Source organism: Drosophila miranda, chromosome 3 (assembly GCF_003369915.1).
Source record: "Drosophila miranda strain MSH22 chromosome 3, D.miranda_PacBio2.1, whole genome shotgun sequence".
NCBI lineage: Eukaryota > Metazoa > Arthropoda > Insecta > Diptera > Drosophilidae > Drosophila > Drosophila miranda.
The window spans coordinates 15,148,054-15,162,434 of NC_046676.1; the positions used below are offsets into that span (position 1 = coordinate 15,148,054).

General features: G+C 39.7%; 1 protein-coding gene across 1 annotated transcript; it reads left to right on the forward strand.

The window, feature by feature from the left end:
- The first annotated feature begins 11,851 nt into the window (after positions 1–11,851).
- LOC108158058 (kinesin-like protein subito) lies at positions 11,852–14,133 on the forward strand. Its single transcript, XM_033391565.1, has 4 exons — positions 11,852–12,516; positions 12,581–13,592; positions 13,665–13,845; positions 13,912–14,133. The coding sequence occupies exons 1-4, from the start codon at positions 11,997–11,999 to the stop codon at positions 14,059–14,061; spliced, it is 1,863 nt and encodes a 620-aa protein (XP_033247456.1). The 5' UTR covers positions 11,852–11,996; the 3' UTR covers positions 14,062–14,133.
- Positions 14,134–14,381: the final 248 nt, after the last annotated feature.

Sequence of the window (14,381 nt, forward strand, 5' to 3'; positions counted from 1 at the left end):
AAATATAACGTTCAACGTTCGATACCGTATCACTGGTCGTAGCTGTCATCTACACAAATTTGAAAAAAGCGGCAACCCTACCAGAGGCGTCTGAAAAAAAGCCCTACCAGAGGCGTCTGAAAAAAAGCGCGAATGCAGCACCCGAGGACCTGGGAGCGTACTCTGTAAATTCGTTTGGTACATATTCGATGTATGAACTGACTCATCTATATTTTGTATGGGAAATGCTTCTAGTTTTGTGTGCCTTGAACTTGCAGTCTTTATATAATTATATTTGACAGAAAATATCAATAAATTTTGGCAAAAACTATCACGATATAAATATAACGTTCAACGTTCGATACCGTATCACTGGTCGTAGCTGTCATCTACACAAATTTGAAAAAAGCGGCAGCCCTACCAGAGGCGTCTGAAAAAAAGCGCGAATGCAGCACCCGAGGACCTGGGAGCGTACTCTGTAAATTCGTTTGGTATATATTCGATGTATGAACTGACTCATCTATATTTTGTATGGGAAATGCTTCTAGTCTTGTGTGCCTTGAACTTGGAGTCTTTATGGAATTATATTTGATAGAAAATATCAATAAATTTTGGCAAAAACTATCACGATATAAATATAACGTTCAACGTTCGATACCGTATCACTGGTCGTAGCTGTCATCTACACAAATTTGAAAAAAGCGGCAGCCCTACCAGAGGCGTCTGAAAAAAAGCCCTACCAGAGGCGTCTGAAAAAAAGCGCGAATGCAGCACCCGAGGACCTGGGAGCGTACTCTGTAAATTCGTTTGGTACATATTCGATGTATGAACTGACTCATCTATATTTTGTATGGGAAATGCTTCTAGTTTTGTGTGCCTTGAACTTGCAGTCTTTATATAATTATATTTGACAGAAAATATCAATAAATTTTGGCAAAAACTATCACGATATAAATATAACGTTCAACGTTCGATACCGTATCACTGGTCGTAGCTGTCATCTACACAAATTTGAAAAAAGCGGCAGCCCTACCAGAGGCGTCTGAAAAAAAGCGCGAATGCAGCACCCTAGGACCTGGGAGCGTACTCTGTAAATTCGTTTGGTACATATTCGATGTATGAACTGACTCATCTATATTTTGTATGGGAAATGCTTCTAGTTTTGTGTGCCTTGAACTTGCAGTCTTTATATAATTATATTTGACAGAAAATATCAATAAATTTTGGCAAAAACTATCACGATATAAATATAACGTTCAACGTTCGATACCGTATCACTGGTCGTAGCTGTCATCTACACAAATTTGAAAAAAGCGGCAACCCTACCAGAGGCGTCTGAAAAAAAGCGCGAATGCAGCACCCGAGGACCTGGGAGCGTACTCTGTAAATCCGTTTGGTACATATTCGATGTATGAACTGACTCATCTATATTTTGTATGGGAAATGCTTCTAGTCTTGTGTGCCTTGAACTTGGAGTCTTTATGGAATTATATTTGATAGAAAATATCAATAAATTTTGGCAAAAACTATCACGATATAAATATTACGTTCAACGTTCGATACCGTATCACTGGTCGTAGCTGTCATCTACACAAATTTGAAAAAAGCGGCAGCCCTACCAGAGGCGTCTGAAAAAAAGCGCGAATGCAGCAACCGAGGACCTGGGAGCGTACGCTGTAAATTCGTTTGGTACATATTCGATGTATGAACTGACTCATCTATATTTTGTATGGGAAATGCTTCTAGTCTTGTGTGCCTTGAACTTGGAGTCTTTATGGAATTATATTTGATAGAAAATATCAATAAATTTTGGCAAAAACTATCACGATATAAACATTACGTTCAACGTTCGATACCGTATCACTGGTCGTAGCTGTCATCTACACAAATTCGAAAAAAGCGGCAACCCTACCAGAGGCGTCTGAAAATAAGCGCGAATGCAGCAACCGAAGACCTGGGAGCGTACGCTGTAAATTCGTTTGGTACATATTCGATGTATGAACTGACTCATCTATATTTTGTATGGGAAATGCTTCTAGTTTTGTGTGCCTTGAACTTGCAGTCTTTATGGAATTATATTTGATAGAAAATATCAATAAATTTTGGCAAAAACTATCACGATATAAATATTACGTTCAACGTTCGATACCGTATCACTGGTCGTAGCTGTCATCTACACAAATTTGAAAAAAGCGGCAGCCCTACCAGAGGCGTCTGAAAAAAAGCGCGAATGCAGCAACCGAGTACCTGGGAGCGTACGCTGTAAATTCGTTTGGTACATATTCGATGTATGAACTGACTCATCTATATTTTGTATGGGAAATGCTTCTAGTCTTGTGTGCCTTGAACTTGGAGTCTTTATGGAATTATATTTGATAGAAAATATCAATAAATTTTGGCAAAAACTATCACGATATAAACATTACGTTCAACGTTCGATACCGTATCACTGGTCGTAGCTGTCATCTACACAAATTCGAAAAAAGCGGCAACCCTACCAGAGGCGTCTGAAAATAAGCGCGAATGCAGCAACCGAAGACCTGGGAGCGTACGCTGTAAATTCGTTTGGTACATATTCGATGTATGAACTCACTCATCTATATTTTGTATGGGAAATGCTTCTAGTTTTGTGTGCCTTGAACTTGCAGTCTTTATATAATTATATTTGACAGAAAATATCAATAAATTTTGGCAAAAACTAACACGATATAAATATTACGTTCAACGTTCGATACCGTATCACTGGTCGTAGCTGTCATCTACACAAATTTGAAAAAAGCGGCAACCCTACCAGAGGCGTCTGAAAATAAGCGCGAATGCAGCAACCGAAGACCTGGGAGCGTACGCTGTAAATTCGTTTGGTACATATTCGATGTATGAACTGACTCATCTATATTTTGTATGGGAAATGCTTCTAGTTTTGTGTGCCTTGAACTTGCAGTCTTTATATAATTATATTTGACAGAAAATATCAATAAATTTTGGCAAAAACTATCACGATATAAATATAACGTTCAACGTTCGATACCGTATCACTGGTCGTAGCTGTCATCTACACAAATTTGAAAAAAGCGGCAGCCCTACCAGAGGCGTCTGAAAAAAAGCGCGAATGCAGCACCCGAGGACCTGGGAGCGTACTCTGCAAATTCGTTTGGTACATATTCGATGTATGAACTGACTCATCTATATTTTGTATGGGAAATGCTTCTAGTTTTGTGTGCCTTGAACTTGCAGTCTTTATGGAATTATATTTGATAGAAAATATCAATAAATTTTGGCAAAAACTATCACGATATAAATATAACGTTCAACGTTCGATACCGTATCACTGGTCGTAGCTGTCATCTACACAAATTTGAAAAAAGCGGCAACCCTACCAGAGGCGTCTGAAAAAAAGCCCTACCAGAGGCGTCTGAAAAAAAGCGCGAATGCAGCACCCGAGGACCTGGGAGCGTACTCTGTAAATTCGTTTGGTACATATTCGATGTATGAACTGACTCATCTATATTTTGTATGGGAAATGCTTCTAGTTTTGTGTGCCTTGAACTTGCAGTCTTTATATAATTATATTTGACAGAAAATATCAATAAATTTTGGCAAAAACTATCACGATATAAATATAACGTTCAACGTTCGATACCGTATCACTGGTCGTAGCTGTCATCTACACAAATTCGAAAAAAGCGGCAACCCTACCAGAGGCGTCTGAAAATAAGCGCGAATGCAGCAACCGAAGACCTGGGAGCGTACGCTGTAAATTCGTTTGGTACATATTCGATGTATGAACTCACTCATCTATATTTTGTATGGGAAATGCTTCTAGTTTTGTGTGCCTTGAACTTGCAGTCTTTATATAATTATATTTGACAGAAAATATCAATAAATTTTGGCAAAAACTAACACGATATAAATATAACGTTCAACGTTCGATACCGTATTACTGGTCGTAGCTGTCATCTACACAAATTTGAAAAAAGCGGCAGCCCTACCAGAGGCGTCTGAAAAAAAGCCCTACCAGAGGCGTCTGAAAAAAAGCGCGAATGCAGCACCCGAGGACCTGGGAGCGTACTCTGTAAATTCGTTTGGTACATATTCGATGTATGAACTGACTCATCTATATTTTGTATGGGAAATGCTTCTAGTTTTGTGTGCCTTGAACTTGCAGTCTTTATATAATTATATTTGACAGAAAATATCAATAAATTTTGGCAAAAACTATCACGATATAAATATAACGTTCAACGTTCGATACCGTATCACTGGTCGTAGCTGTCATCTACACAAATTTGAAAAAAGCGGCAGCCCTACCAGAGGCGTCTGAAAAAAAGCGCGAATGCAGCACCCGAGGACCTGGGAGCGTACTCTGTAAATTCGTTTGGTATATATTCGATGTATGAACTGACTCATCTATATTTTGTATGGGAAATGCTTCTAGTCTTGTGTGCCTTGAACTTGGAGTCTTTATGGAATTATATTTGATAGAAAATATCAATAAATTTTGGCAAAAACTATCACGATATAAATATAACGTTCAACGTTCGATACCGTATTACTGGTCGTAGCTGTCATCTACACAAATTTGAAAAAAGCGGCAGCCCTACCAGAGGCGTCTGAAAAAAAGCCCTACCAGAGGCGTCTGAAAAAAAGCGCGAATGCAGCACCCGAGGACCTGGGAGCGTACTCTGTAAATTCGTTTGGTACATATTCGATGTATGAACTGACTCATCTATATTTTGTATGGGAAATGCTTCTAGTTTTGTGTGCCTTGAACTTGCAGTCTTTATATAATTATATTTGACAGAAAATATCAATAAATTTTGGCAAAAACTATCACGATATAAATATAACGTTCAACGTTCGATACCGTATCACTGGTCGTAGCTGTCATCTACACAAATTTGAAAAAAGCGGCAGCCCTACCAGAGGCGTCTGAAAAAAAGCGCGAATGCAGCACCCGAGGACCTGGGAGCGTACTCTGTAAATTCGTTTGGTACATATTCGATGTATGAACTGACTCATCTATATTTTGTATGGGAAATGCTTCTAGTTTTGTGTGCCTTGAACTTGCAGTCTTTATGGAATTATATTTGATAGAAAATATCAATAAATTTTGGCAAAAACTATCACGATATAAACATTACGTTCAACGTTCGATACCGTATCATTGGTCGTAGCTGCCATCTACACAAATTTGAAAAAAGCGGCAGCCCTACCAGAGGCGTCTGAAAAAAAGCGCGAATGCAGCACCCGAGGACCAGGGAGCGTACTCTGTAAATTCGTTTGGTACATATTCGATGTATGAACTGACTCATCTATATTTTGTATGGGAAATGCTTCTAGTCTTGTGTGCCTTGAACTTGGAGTCTTTATGGAATTATATTTGATAGAAAATATCAATAAATTTTGGCAAAAACTATCACGATATATATATTACGTTCAACGTTCGATACCGTATCACTGGTCGTAGCTGTCATCTACACAAATTTGAAAAAAGCGGCAGCCCTACCAGAGGCGTCTGAAAATAAGCGCGAATGCAGCAACCGAAGACCTGGGAGCGTACGCTGTAAATTCGTTTGGTACATATTCGATGTATGAACTGACTCATCTATATTTTGTATGGGAAATGCTTCTAGTTTTGTGTGCCTTGAACTTGCAGTCTTTATATAATTATATTTGACAGAAAATATCAATAAATTTTGGCAAAAACTATCACGATATATATATAACGTTCAACGTTCGATACCGTATCACTGGTCGTAGCTGTCATCTACACAAATTTGAAAAAAGCGGCAGCCCTACCAGAGGCGTCTGAAAATAAGCGCGAATGCAGCAACCGAAGACCTGGGAGCGTACGCTGTAAATTCGTTTGGTACATATTCGATGTATGAACTGACTCATCTATATTTTGTATGGGAAATGCTTCTAGTTTTGTGTGCCTTGAACTTGCAGTTTTTATGGAATTATATTTGATAGAAAATATCAATAAATTTTTGCAAAAACTATCACGATATAAATATTACGTTCAACGTTCGATACCGTATCACTGGTCGTAGCTGTCATCTACACAAATTTGAAAAAAGCGGCAGCCCTACCAGAGGCGTCTGAAAAAAAGCGCGAATGCAGCACCCGAGGACCTGGGAGCGTACTCTGTAAATTCGTTTGGTACATATTCGATGTATGAACTGACTCATCTATATTTTGTGTGGGAAATGCTTCTAGTTTTGTGTGCCTTGAACTTGCAGTCTTTATGGAATTATATTTGATAGAAAATATCAATAAATTTTGGCAAAAACTATCACGATATAAATATTACGTTCAACGTTCGATACCGTATCACTGGTCGTAGCTGCCATCTACACAAATTTGAAAAAAGCGTCTGAAAATAAGCGCGAATGCAGCAACCGAAGACCTGGGAGCGTACGCTGTAAATTCGTTTGGTACATATTCGATGTATGAACTCACTCATCTATATTTTGTATGGGAAATGCTTCTAGTTTTGTGTGCCTTGAACTTGCAGTCTTTATATAATTATATTTGACAGAAAATATCAATAAATTTTGGCAAAAACTATCACGATATAAATATAACGTTCAACGTTCGATACCGTATCACTGGTCGTAGCTGTCATCTACACAAATTTGAAAAAAGCGGCAGCCCTACCAGAGGCGTCTGAAAATAAGCGCGAATGCAGCAACCGAAGACCTGGGAGCGTACGCTGTAAATTCGTTTGGTACATATTCGATGTATGAACTGACTCATCTATATTTTGTATGGGAAATGCTTCTAGTTTTGTGTGCCTTGAACTTGCAGTTTTTATGGAATTATATTTGATAGAAAATATCAATAAATTTTGGCAAAAACTATCACGATATAAATATTACGTTCAACGTTCGATACCGTATCACTGGTCGTAGCTGTCATCTACACAAATTTGAAAAAAGCGGCAGCCCTACCAGAGGCGTCTGAAAAAAAGCGCGAATGCAGCACCCGAGGACCTGGGAGCGTACTCTGTAAATTCGTTTGGTACATATTCGATGTATGAACTGACTCATCTATATTTTGTGTGGGAAATGCTTCTAGTTTTGTGTGCCTTGAACTTGCAGTCTTTATGGAATTATATTTGATAGAAAATATCAATAAATTTTGGCAAAAACTATCACGATATAAATATTACGTTCAACGTTCGATACCGTATCACTGGTCGTAGCTGCCATCTACACAAATTTGAAAAAAGCGTCTGAAAATAAGCGCGAATGCAGCAACCGAAGACCTGGGAGCGTACGCTGTAAATTCGTTTGGTACATATTCGATGTATGAACTCACTCATCTATATTTTGTATGGGAAATGCTTCTAGTTTTGTGTGCCTTGAACTTGGAGTCTTTATGGAATTATATTTGATAGAAAATATCAATAAATTTTGGCAAAAACTATCACGATATAAACATTACGTTCAACGTTCGATACCGTATCACTGGTCGTAGCTGTCATCTACACAAATTTGAAAAAAGCGGCAGCCCTACCAGAGGCGTCTGAAAAAAAGCGCGAATGCAGCACCCGAGGACCTGGGAGCGTACTCTGTAAATTCGTTTGGTACATATTCGATGTATGAACTGACTCATCTATATTTTGTATGGGAAATGCTTCTAGTTTTGTGTGCCTTGAACTTGGAGTCTTTATGGAATTATATTTGATAGAAAATATCAATAAATTTTGGCAAAAACTATCACGATATAAACATTACGTTCAACGTTCGATACCGTATCACTGGTCGTAGCTGTCATCTACACAAATTTGAAAAAAGCGGCAGCCCTACCAGAGGCGTCTGAAAAAAAGCGCGAATGCAGCACCCGAGGACCTGGGAGCGTACTCTGTAAATTCGTTTGGTACATATTCGATGTATGAACTGACTCATCTATATTTTGTATGGGAAATGCTTCTAGTTTTGTGTGCCTTGAACTTGGAGTCTTTATGGAATTATATTTGATAGAAAATATCAATAAATTTTGGCAAAAACTATCACGATATAAACATTACGTTCAACGTTCGATACCGTATCACTGGTCGTAGCTGTCATCTACACAAATTTGAAAAAAGCGGCAGCCCTACCAGAGGCGTCTGAAAATAAGCGCGAATGCAGCAACCGAAGACCTGGGAGCGTACGCTGTAAATTCGTTTGGTACATATTCGATGTATGAACTGACTCATCTATATTTTGTATGGGAAATGCTTCTAGTTTTGTGTGCCTTGAACTTGCAGTCTTTATATAATTATATTTGACAGAAAATATCAATAAATTTTGGCAAAAACTATCACGATATAAATATAACGTTCAACGTTCGATACCGTATCACTGGTCGTAGCTGTCATCTACACAAATTTGAAAAAAGCGGCAGCCCTACCAGAGGCGTCTGAAAAAAAGCGCGAATGCAGCACCCGAGGACCTGGGAGCGTACTCTGTAAATTCGTTTGGTACATATTCGATGTATGAACTGACTCATCTATATTTTGTATGGGAAATGCTTCTAGTCTTGTGTGCCTTGAACTTGGAGTCTTTATGGAATTATATTTGATAGAAAATATCAATAAATTTTGGCAAAAACTATCACGATATAAACATTACGTTCAACGTTCGATACCGTATCACTGGTCGTAGCTGTCATCTACACAAATTTGAAAAAAGCGGCAGCCCTACCAGAGGCGTCTGAAAATAAGCGCGAATGCAGCAACCGAAGACCTGGGAGCGTACGCTGTAAATTCGTTTGGTACATATTCGATGTATGAACTCACTCATCTATATTTTGTATGGGAAATGCTTCTAGTCTTGTGTGCCTTGAACTTGGAGTCTTTATGGAATTATATTTGATAGAAAATATCAATAAATTTTGGCAAAAACTATCACGATATAAATATTACGTTCAACGTTCGATACCGTATCACTGGTCGTAGCTGTCATCTACACAAATTTGAAAAAAGCGGCAGCCCTACCAGAGGCGTCTGAAAATAAGCGCGAATGCAGCAACCGAAGACCTGGGAGCGTACGCTGTAAATTCGTTTGGTACATATTCGATGTATGAACTGACTCATCTATATTTTGTATGGGAAATGCTTCTAGTTTTGTGTGCCTTGAACTTGCAGTCTTTATATAATTATATTTGACAGAAAATATCAATAAATTTTGGCAAAAACTATCACGATATAAATATAACGTTCAACGTTCGATACCGTATCACTGGTCGTAGCTGTCATCTACACAAATTTGAAAAAAGCGGCAACCCTACCAGAGGCGTCTGAAAATAAGCGCGAATGCAGCAACCGAAGACCTGGGAGCGTACGCTGTAAATTCGTTTGGTACATATTCGATGTATGAACTGACTCATCTATATTTTGTATGGGAAATGCTTCTAGTTTTGTGTGCCTTGAACTTGGAGTCTTTATGGAATTATATTTGATAGAAAATATCAATAAATTTTGGCAAAAACTATCACGATATAAATATTACGTTCAACGTTCGATACCGTATCACTGGTCGTAGCTGTCATCTACACAAATTTGAAAAAAGCGGCAGCCCTACCAGAGGCGTCTGAAAATAAGCGCGAATGCAGCAACCGAAGACCTGGGAGCGTACGCTGTAAATTCGTTTGGTACATATTCGATGTATGAACTGACTCATCTATATTTTGTATGGGAAATGCTTCTAGTTTTGTGTGCCTTGAACTTGCAATTTTTATGGAATTATATTTGATAGAAAATATCAATAAATTTTGGCAAAAACTATCACGATATAAATATTACGTTCAACGTTCGATACCGTATCACTGGTCGTAGCTGTCATCTACACAAATTTGAAAAAAGCGGCAGCCCTACCAGAGGCGTCTGAAAAAAAGCGCGAATGCAGCACCCGAGGACCTGGGAGCGTACTCTGTAAATTCGTTTGGTACATATTCGATGTATGAACTGACTCATCTATATTTTGTATGGGAAATGCTTCTAGTCTTGTGTGCCTTGAACTTGGAGTCTTTATGGAATTATATTTGATAGAAAATATCAATAAATTTTGGCAAAAACTATCACGATATAAATATTACGTTCAACGTTCGATACCGTATCACTGGTCGTAGCTGTCATCTACACAAATTTGAAAAAAGCGGCAGCCCTACCAGAGGCGTCTGAAAATAAGCGCGAATGCAGCAACCGAAGACCTGGGAGCGTACGCTGTAAATTCGTTTGGTACATATTCGATGTATGAACTCACTCATCTATATTTTGTATGGGAAATGCTTCTAGTCTTGTGTGCCTTGAACTTGGAGTCTTTATGGAATTATATTTGATAGAAAATATCAATAAATTTTGGCAAAAACTATCACGATATAAATATTACGTTCAACGTTCGATACCGTATCACTGGTCGTAGCTGTCATCTACACAAATTTGAAAAAAGCGGCAGCCCTACCAGAGGCGTCTGAAAATAAGCGCGAATGCAGCAACCGAAGACCTGGGAGCGTACGCTGTAAATTCGTTTGGTACATATTCGATGTATGAACTCACTCATCTATATTTTGTATGGGAAATGCTTCTAGTTTTGTGTGCCTTGAACTTGCAGTCTTTATATAATTATATTTGACAGAAAATATCAATAAATTTTGGCAAAAACTATCACGATATATATATAACGTTCAACGTTCGATACCGTATCACTGGTCGTAGCTGTCATCTACACAAATTTGAAAAAAGCGGCAGCCCTACCAGAGGCGTCTGAAAATAAGCGCGAATGCAGCAACCGAAGACCTGGGAGCGTACGCTGTAAATTCGTTTGGTACATATTCGATGTATGAACTGACTCATCTATATTTTGTATGGGAAATGCTTCTAGTTTTGTGTGCCTTGAACTTGCAGTCTTTATATAATTATATCTGACAGAAAATATCAATAAATTTTGGCAAAAACTATCACGATATAAATATTACGTTCAACGTTCGATACCGTATCACTGGTCGTAGCTGTCATCTACACAAATTTGAAAAAAGCGGCAGCCCTACCAGAGGCGTCTGAAAAAAAGCGCGAATGCAGCAACCGAAGACCTGGGAGCGTACGCTGTAAATTCGTTTGGTACATATTCGATGTATGAACTGACTCATCTATATTTTGTATGGGAAATGCTTCTAGTTTTGTGTGCCTTGAACTTGCAGTTTTTATGGAATTATAATTGATAGAAAATATCAATAAATTTTGGCAAAAACTATCACGATATAAATATTACGTTCAACGTTCGATACCGTATCACTGGTCGTAGCTGTCATCTACACAAATTTGAAAAAAGCGGCAGCCCTACCAGAGGCGTCTGAAAAAAAGCGCGAATGCAGCACCCGAGGACCTGGGAGCGTACTCTGTAAATTCGTTTGGTACATATTCGATGTATGAACTGACTCATCTATATTTTGTATGGGAAATGCTTCTAGTCTTGTGTGCCTTGAACTTGGAGTCTTTATGGAATTATATTTGATAGAAAATATCAATAAATTTTGGCAAAAACTATCACGATATAAACATTACGTTCAACGTTCGATACCGTATCACTGGTCGTAGCTGTCATCTACACAAATTTGAAAAAAGCGGCAGCCCTACCAGAGGCGTCTGAAAATAAGCGCGAATGCAGCAACCGAAGACCTGGGAGCGTACGCTGTAAATTCGTTTGGTACATATTCGATGTATGAACTCACTCATCTATATTTTGTATGGGAAATGCTTCTAGTCTTGTGTGCCTTGAACTTGTAGTCTTTATGGAATTATATTTGATAGAAAATATCAATAAATTTTGGCAAAAACTATCGCGATATAAATATTACGTTCAACGTTCGATACCGTATCACTGGTCGTAGCTGTCATCTACACAAATTTGGAAAAAACGGCAACCCTACCAGAGGCGTCTGAAAAAAAGCGCTAATCTACAATTGAAGAAAATAAAATCTGCAAATCAGCAATAAACTTTTGGAATATTCGGCAACCGTCACACCTTAACATGAGCGATTCGTATGAAGCACCAGTGCGCGAGAAGCGCTCATTTCTCATGGCTCGAGATCCCAGCGTTGACCGGCGCTGTCGACCAAGACCGGAGAAAAAGTTGCGTCTGTTCGATGATATACATGAAGCCATGGAGAGCACAGACGGCTCAGACTCTGAGTCAGAGTGCGCATCCAATGGTGGAGACTATGCAACTAGTGTCCCGAGTGCTGAAGATATCAGTGTCGGGGATACTGGGCCACAGGTCTTTTTGCGTCTGCGTCCCGTGGGTGTCGCCTCCAAAGCATACTCGGTATCAGACGATGGAAAAGTGCTGGTTACCAGCGTGAAGAGTGAAAACACCAGCACCAATGTCAACAAAATGGAAAAGCACTTTGGATTCACATCTATATTCGATGGCTCCGTTGGGCAGCGGGATGTCTACGACATCTGTGTTGGTCCCAGGATTCTGGAAGAAGAATGCGTTACCATAATGACGTATGGCACTTCAGGCTCGGGAAAAACGTACACATTGCTTGGTATGTTCGATATTTTACTGTCTGCACCAAAGGGCAACTCCTCATAATGTTTTTTCCAACAAAGGCGATGATGTGCTTGCTGGTGTTATACCCCGCGGCCTAGAGCACATATTCACCATCTACATGGAAAACTTATACCACTCACCCAAACTAAAACTGGTCAACGGCTGCATTGAGTTCCTTCAGGACGAGACCACGTTGCGGGAAATGCAAATAAGCAAGAAACTGCTTAGCTTGTGCCCGGATATTGGCGGGCATCACGAGCGACTGAAGGAGGCGATTCAGGGGGATCACACCTTCGAGACAAAGGCCGACCCGAACGTCTCGGTAATGATTTGGGTATCATTTGTGGAGATCTACAATGAACTGGTATATGACCTATTGACCATACCGCCGCGTCAAGAAAATCTTGGTGCTGTTCCGCGAAAGCCCATGAAGATCTCCTGCAATAAAGGTCAAGTATATATCAAGGGCCTGACGACTGTGTTCGTAAGAAGCAGCGAGGAAGCCTTGCAGCTGCTGCGGCTGGGACAGCAGCGTTCCACCTACGCTTCGACCTCGGTGAACGCGAACTCTAGCAGATCCCACTGTGTCTTCATCGTGGATGTGTTGAAGTACAACTGCTCGGGAATGACCACTCAATGTTCGTACAAGTTTTGCGACCTCGCGGGCTCGGAGCGTGTAAACAACACGGGCACCATCGGGTTACGCCTCAAGGAGGCGAAAAACATCAACACCTCCCTAATGACTTTGGGGCGGTGTCTGGACGCGGCCAGTACTTCACGGAAAAAGCCAAACAATGACGTCATACCATTTCGCGATTCAAAGCTTACCATGCTGTTGCAAGCAGCCCTGCTCGGAAAGGAACGCTTGGCCATGATAGTGACTGTCACACCGCTGGAGAAGTTCTATGAGGAAAACCTGAACGTGCTCAACTTCGCCTCCATAGCGAAGAATATCATTTTTAAAGAGCCTTTGATAAAGCAGCATTGTACACGATATTCTGGTTTCTTTGACAACTCTAAAAAGAATACCCAGTACGAATACATCAAAGAGATTGAGGAGATTAATATCAGGTATAGAAATCTAATGAGCTCATCGCTTTTCGGCATAATAACACATCGTATAATACACTTTTTACCGTACAGCCTGCGGCAAGAGATCGATCGATTGAAGTTGGACCATGTACTGAAGATGCAGCTGCTGGAGGAGAGGCTGCGAAAGGAAATTTCGGAGACCTACCAAGAATTGTTGCGGGAAAACAAAAAGCAGTGGGAGAAGCAGGCCGAGAAGCAACGTCTGATGGCAGAGCGGGAGTTCGAGTTTAAGGTTTGTACGCCTTACATAAGATGGTTTGCCTTTCCATTGCCACTAAACAATCGCGTATCATTGCAGCTGGCAGCACAAAAGCGGCTGTACGAAGAGCAAATCGAGGATCTCAAGGATGAAATCGAGGAACTCAAACCTCCCTCAAGCGAATCCGACAGTATGGACGAAAAGGAGGATGAGCCCAATGCGTCCATAGAAATACTCGATGATGAATAGTACATGTTATATTTGCCATCTTGTATTTTTAAGGGTTTGTTATAGTCTAAATAAAATCACTTATGAATTCAAGTAGTGTGTATTCTGAGAACTTTTCTATTTGTGAAAAACATGGAAATCATCCTCGGGCTTGGGTCATCCTTGGGCTGTTGTCAATCTCTGTTTAAAAGATATTTCAACGATATTTTGCAGGTAGTGATCTCCTTACAAAGACCAGGAATGAGTAACGACTAAGACATATCATTTTTAGAAATGGTCTTTCTAAATTACGTTTTAAAGCAGCTTTATATAAAATAAACCAAATACTAGTGTATACAAAT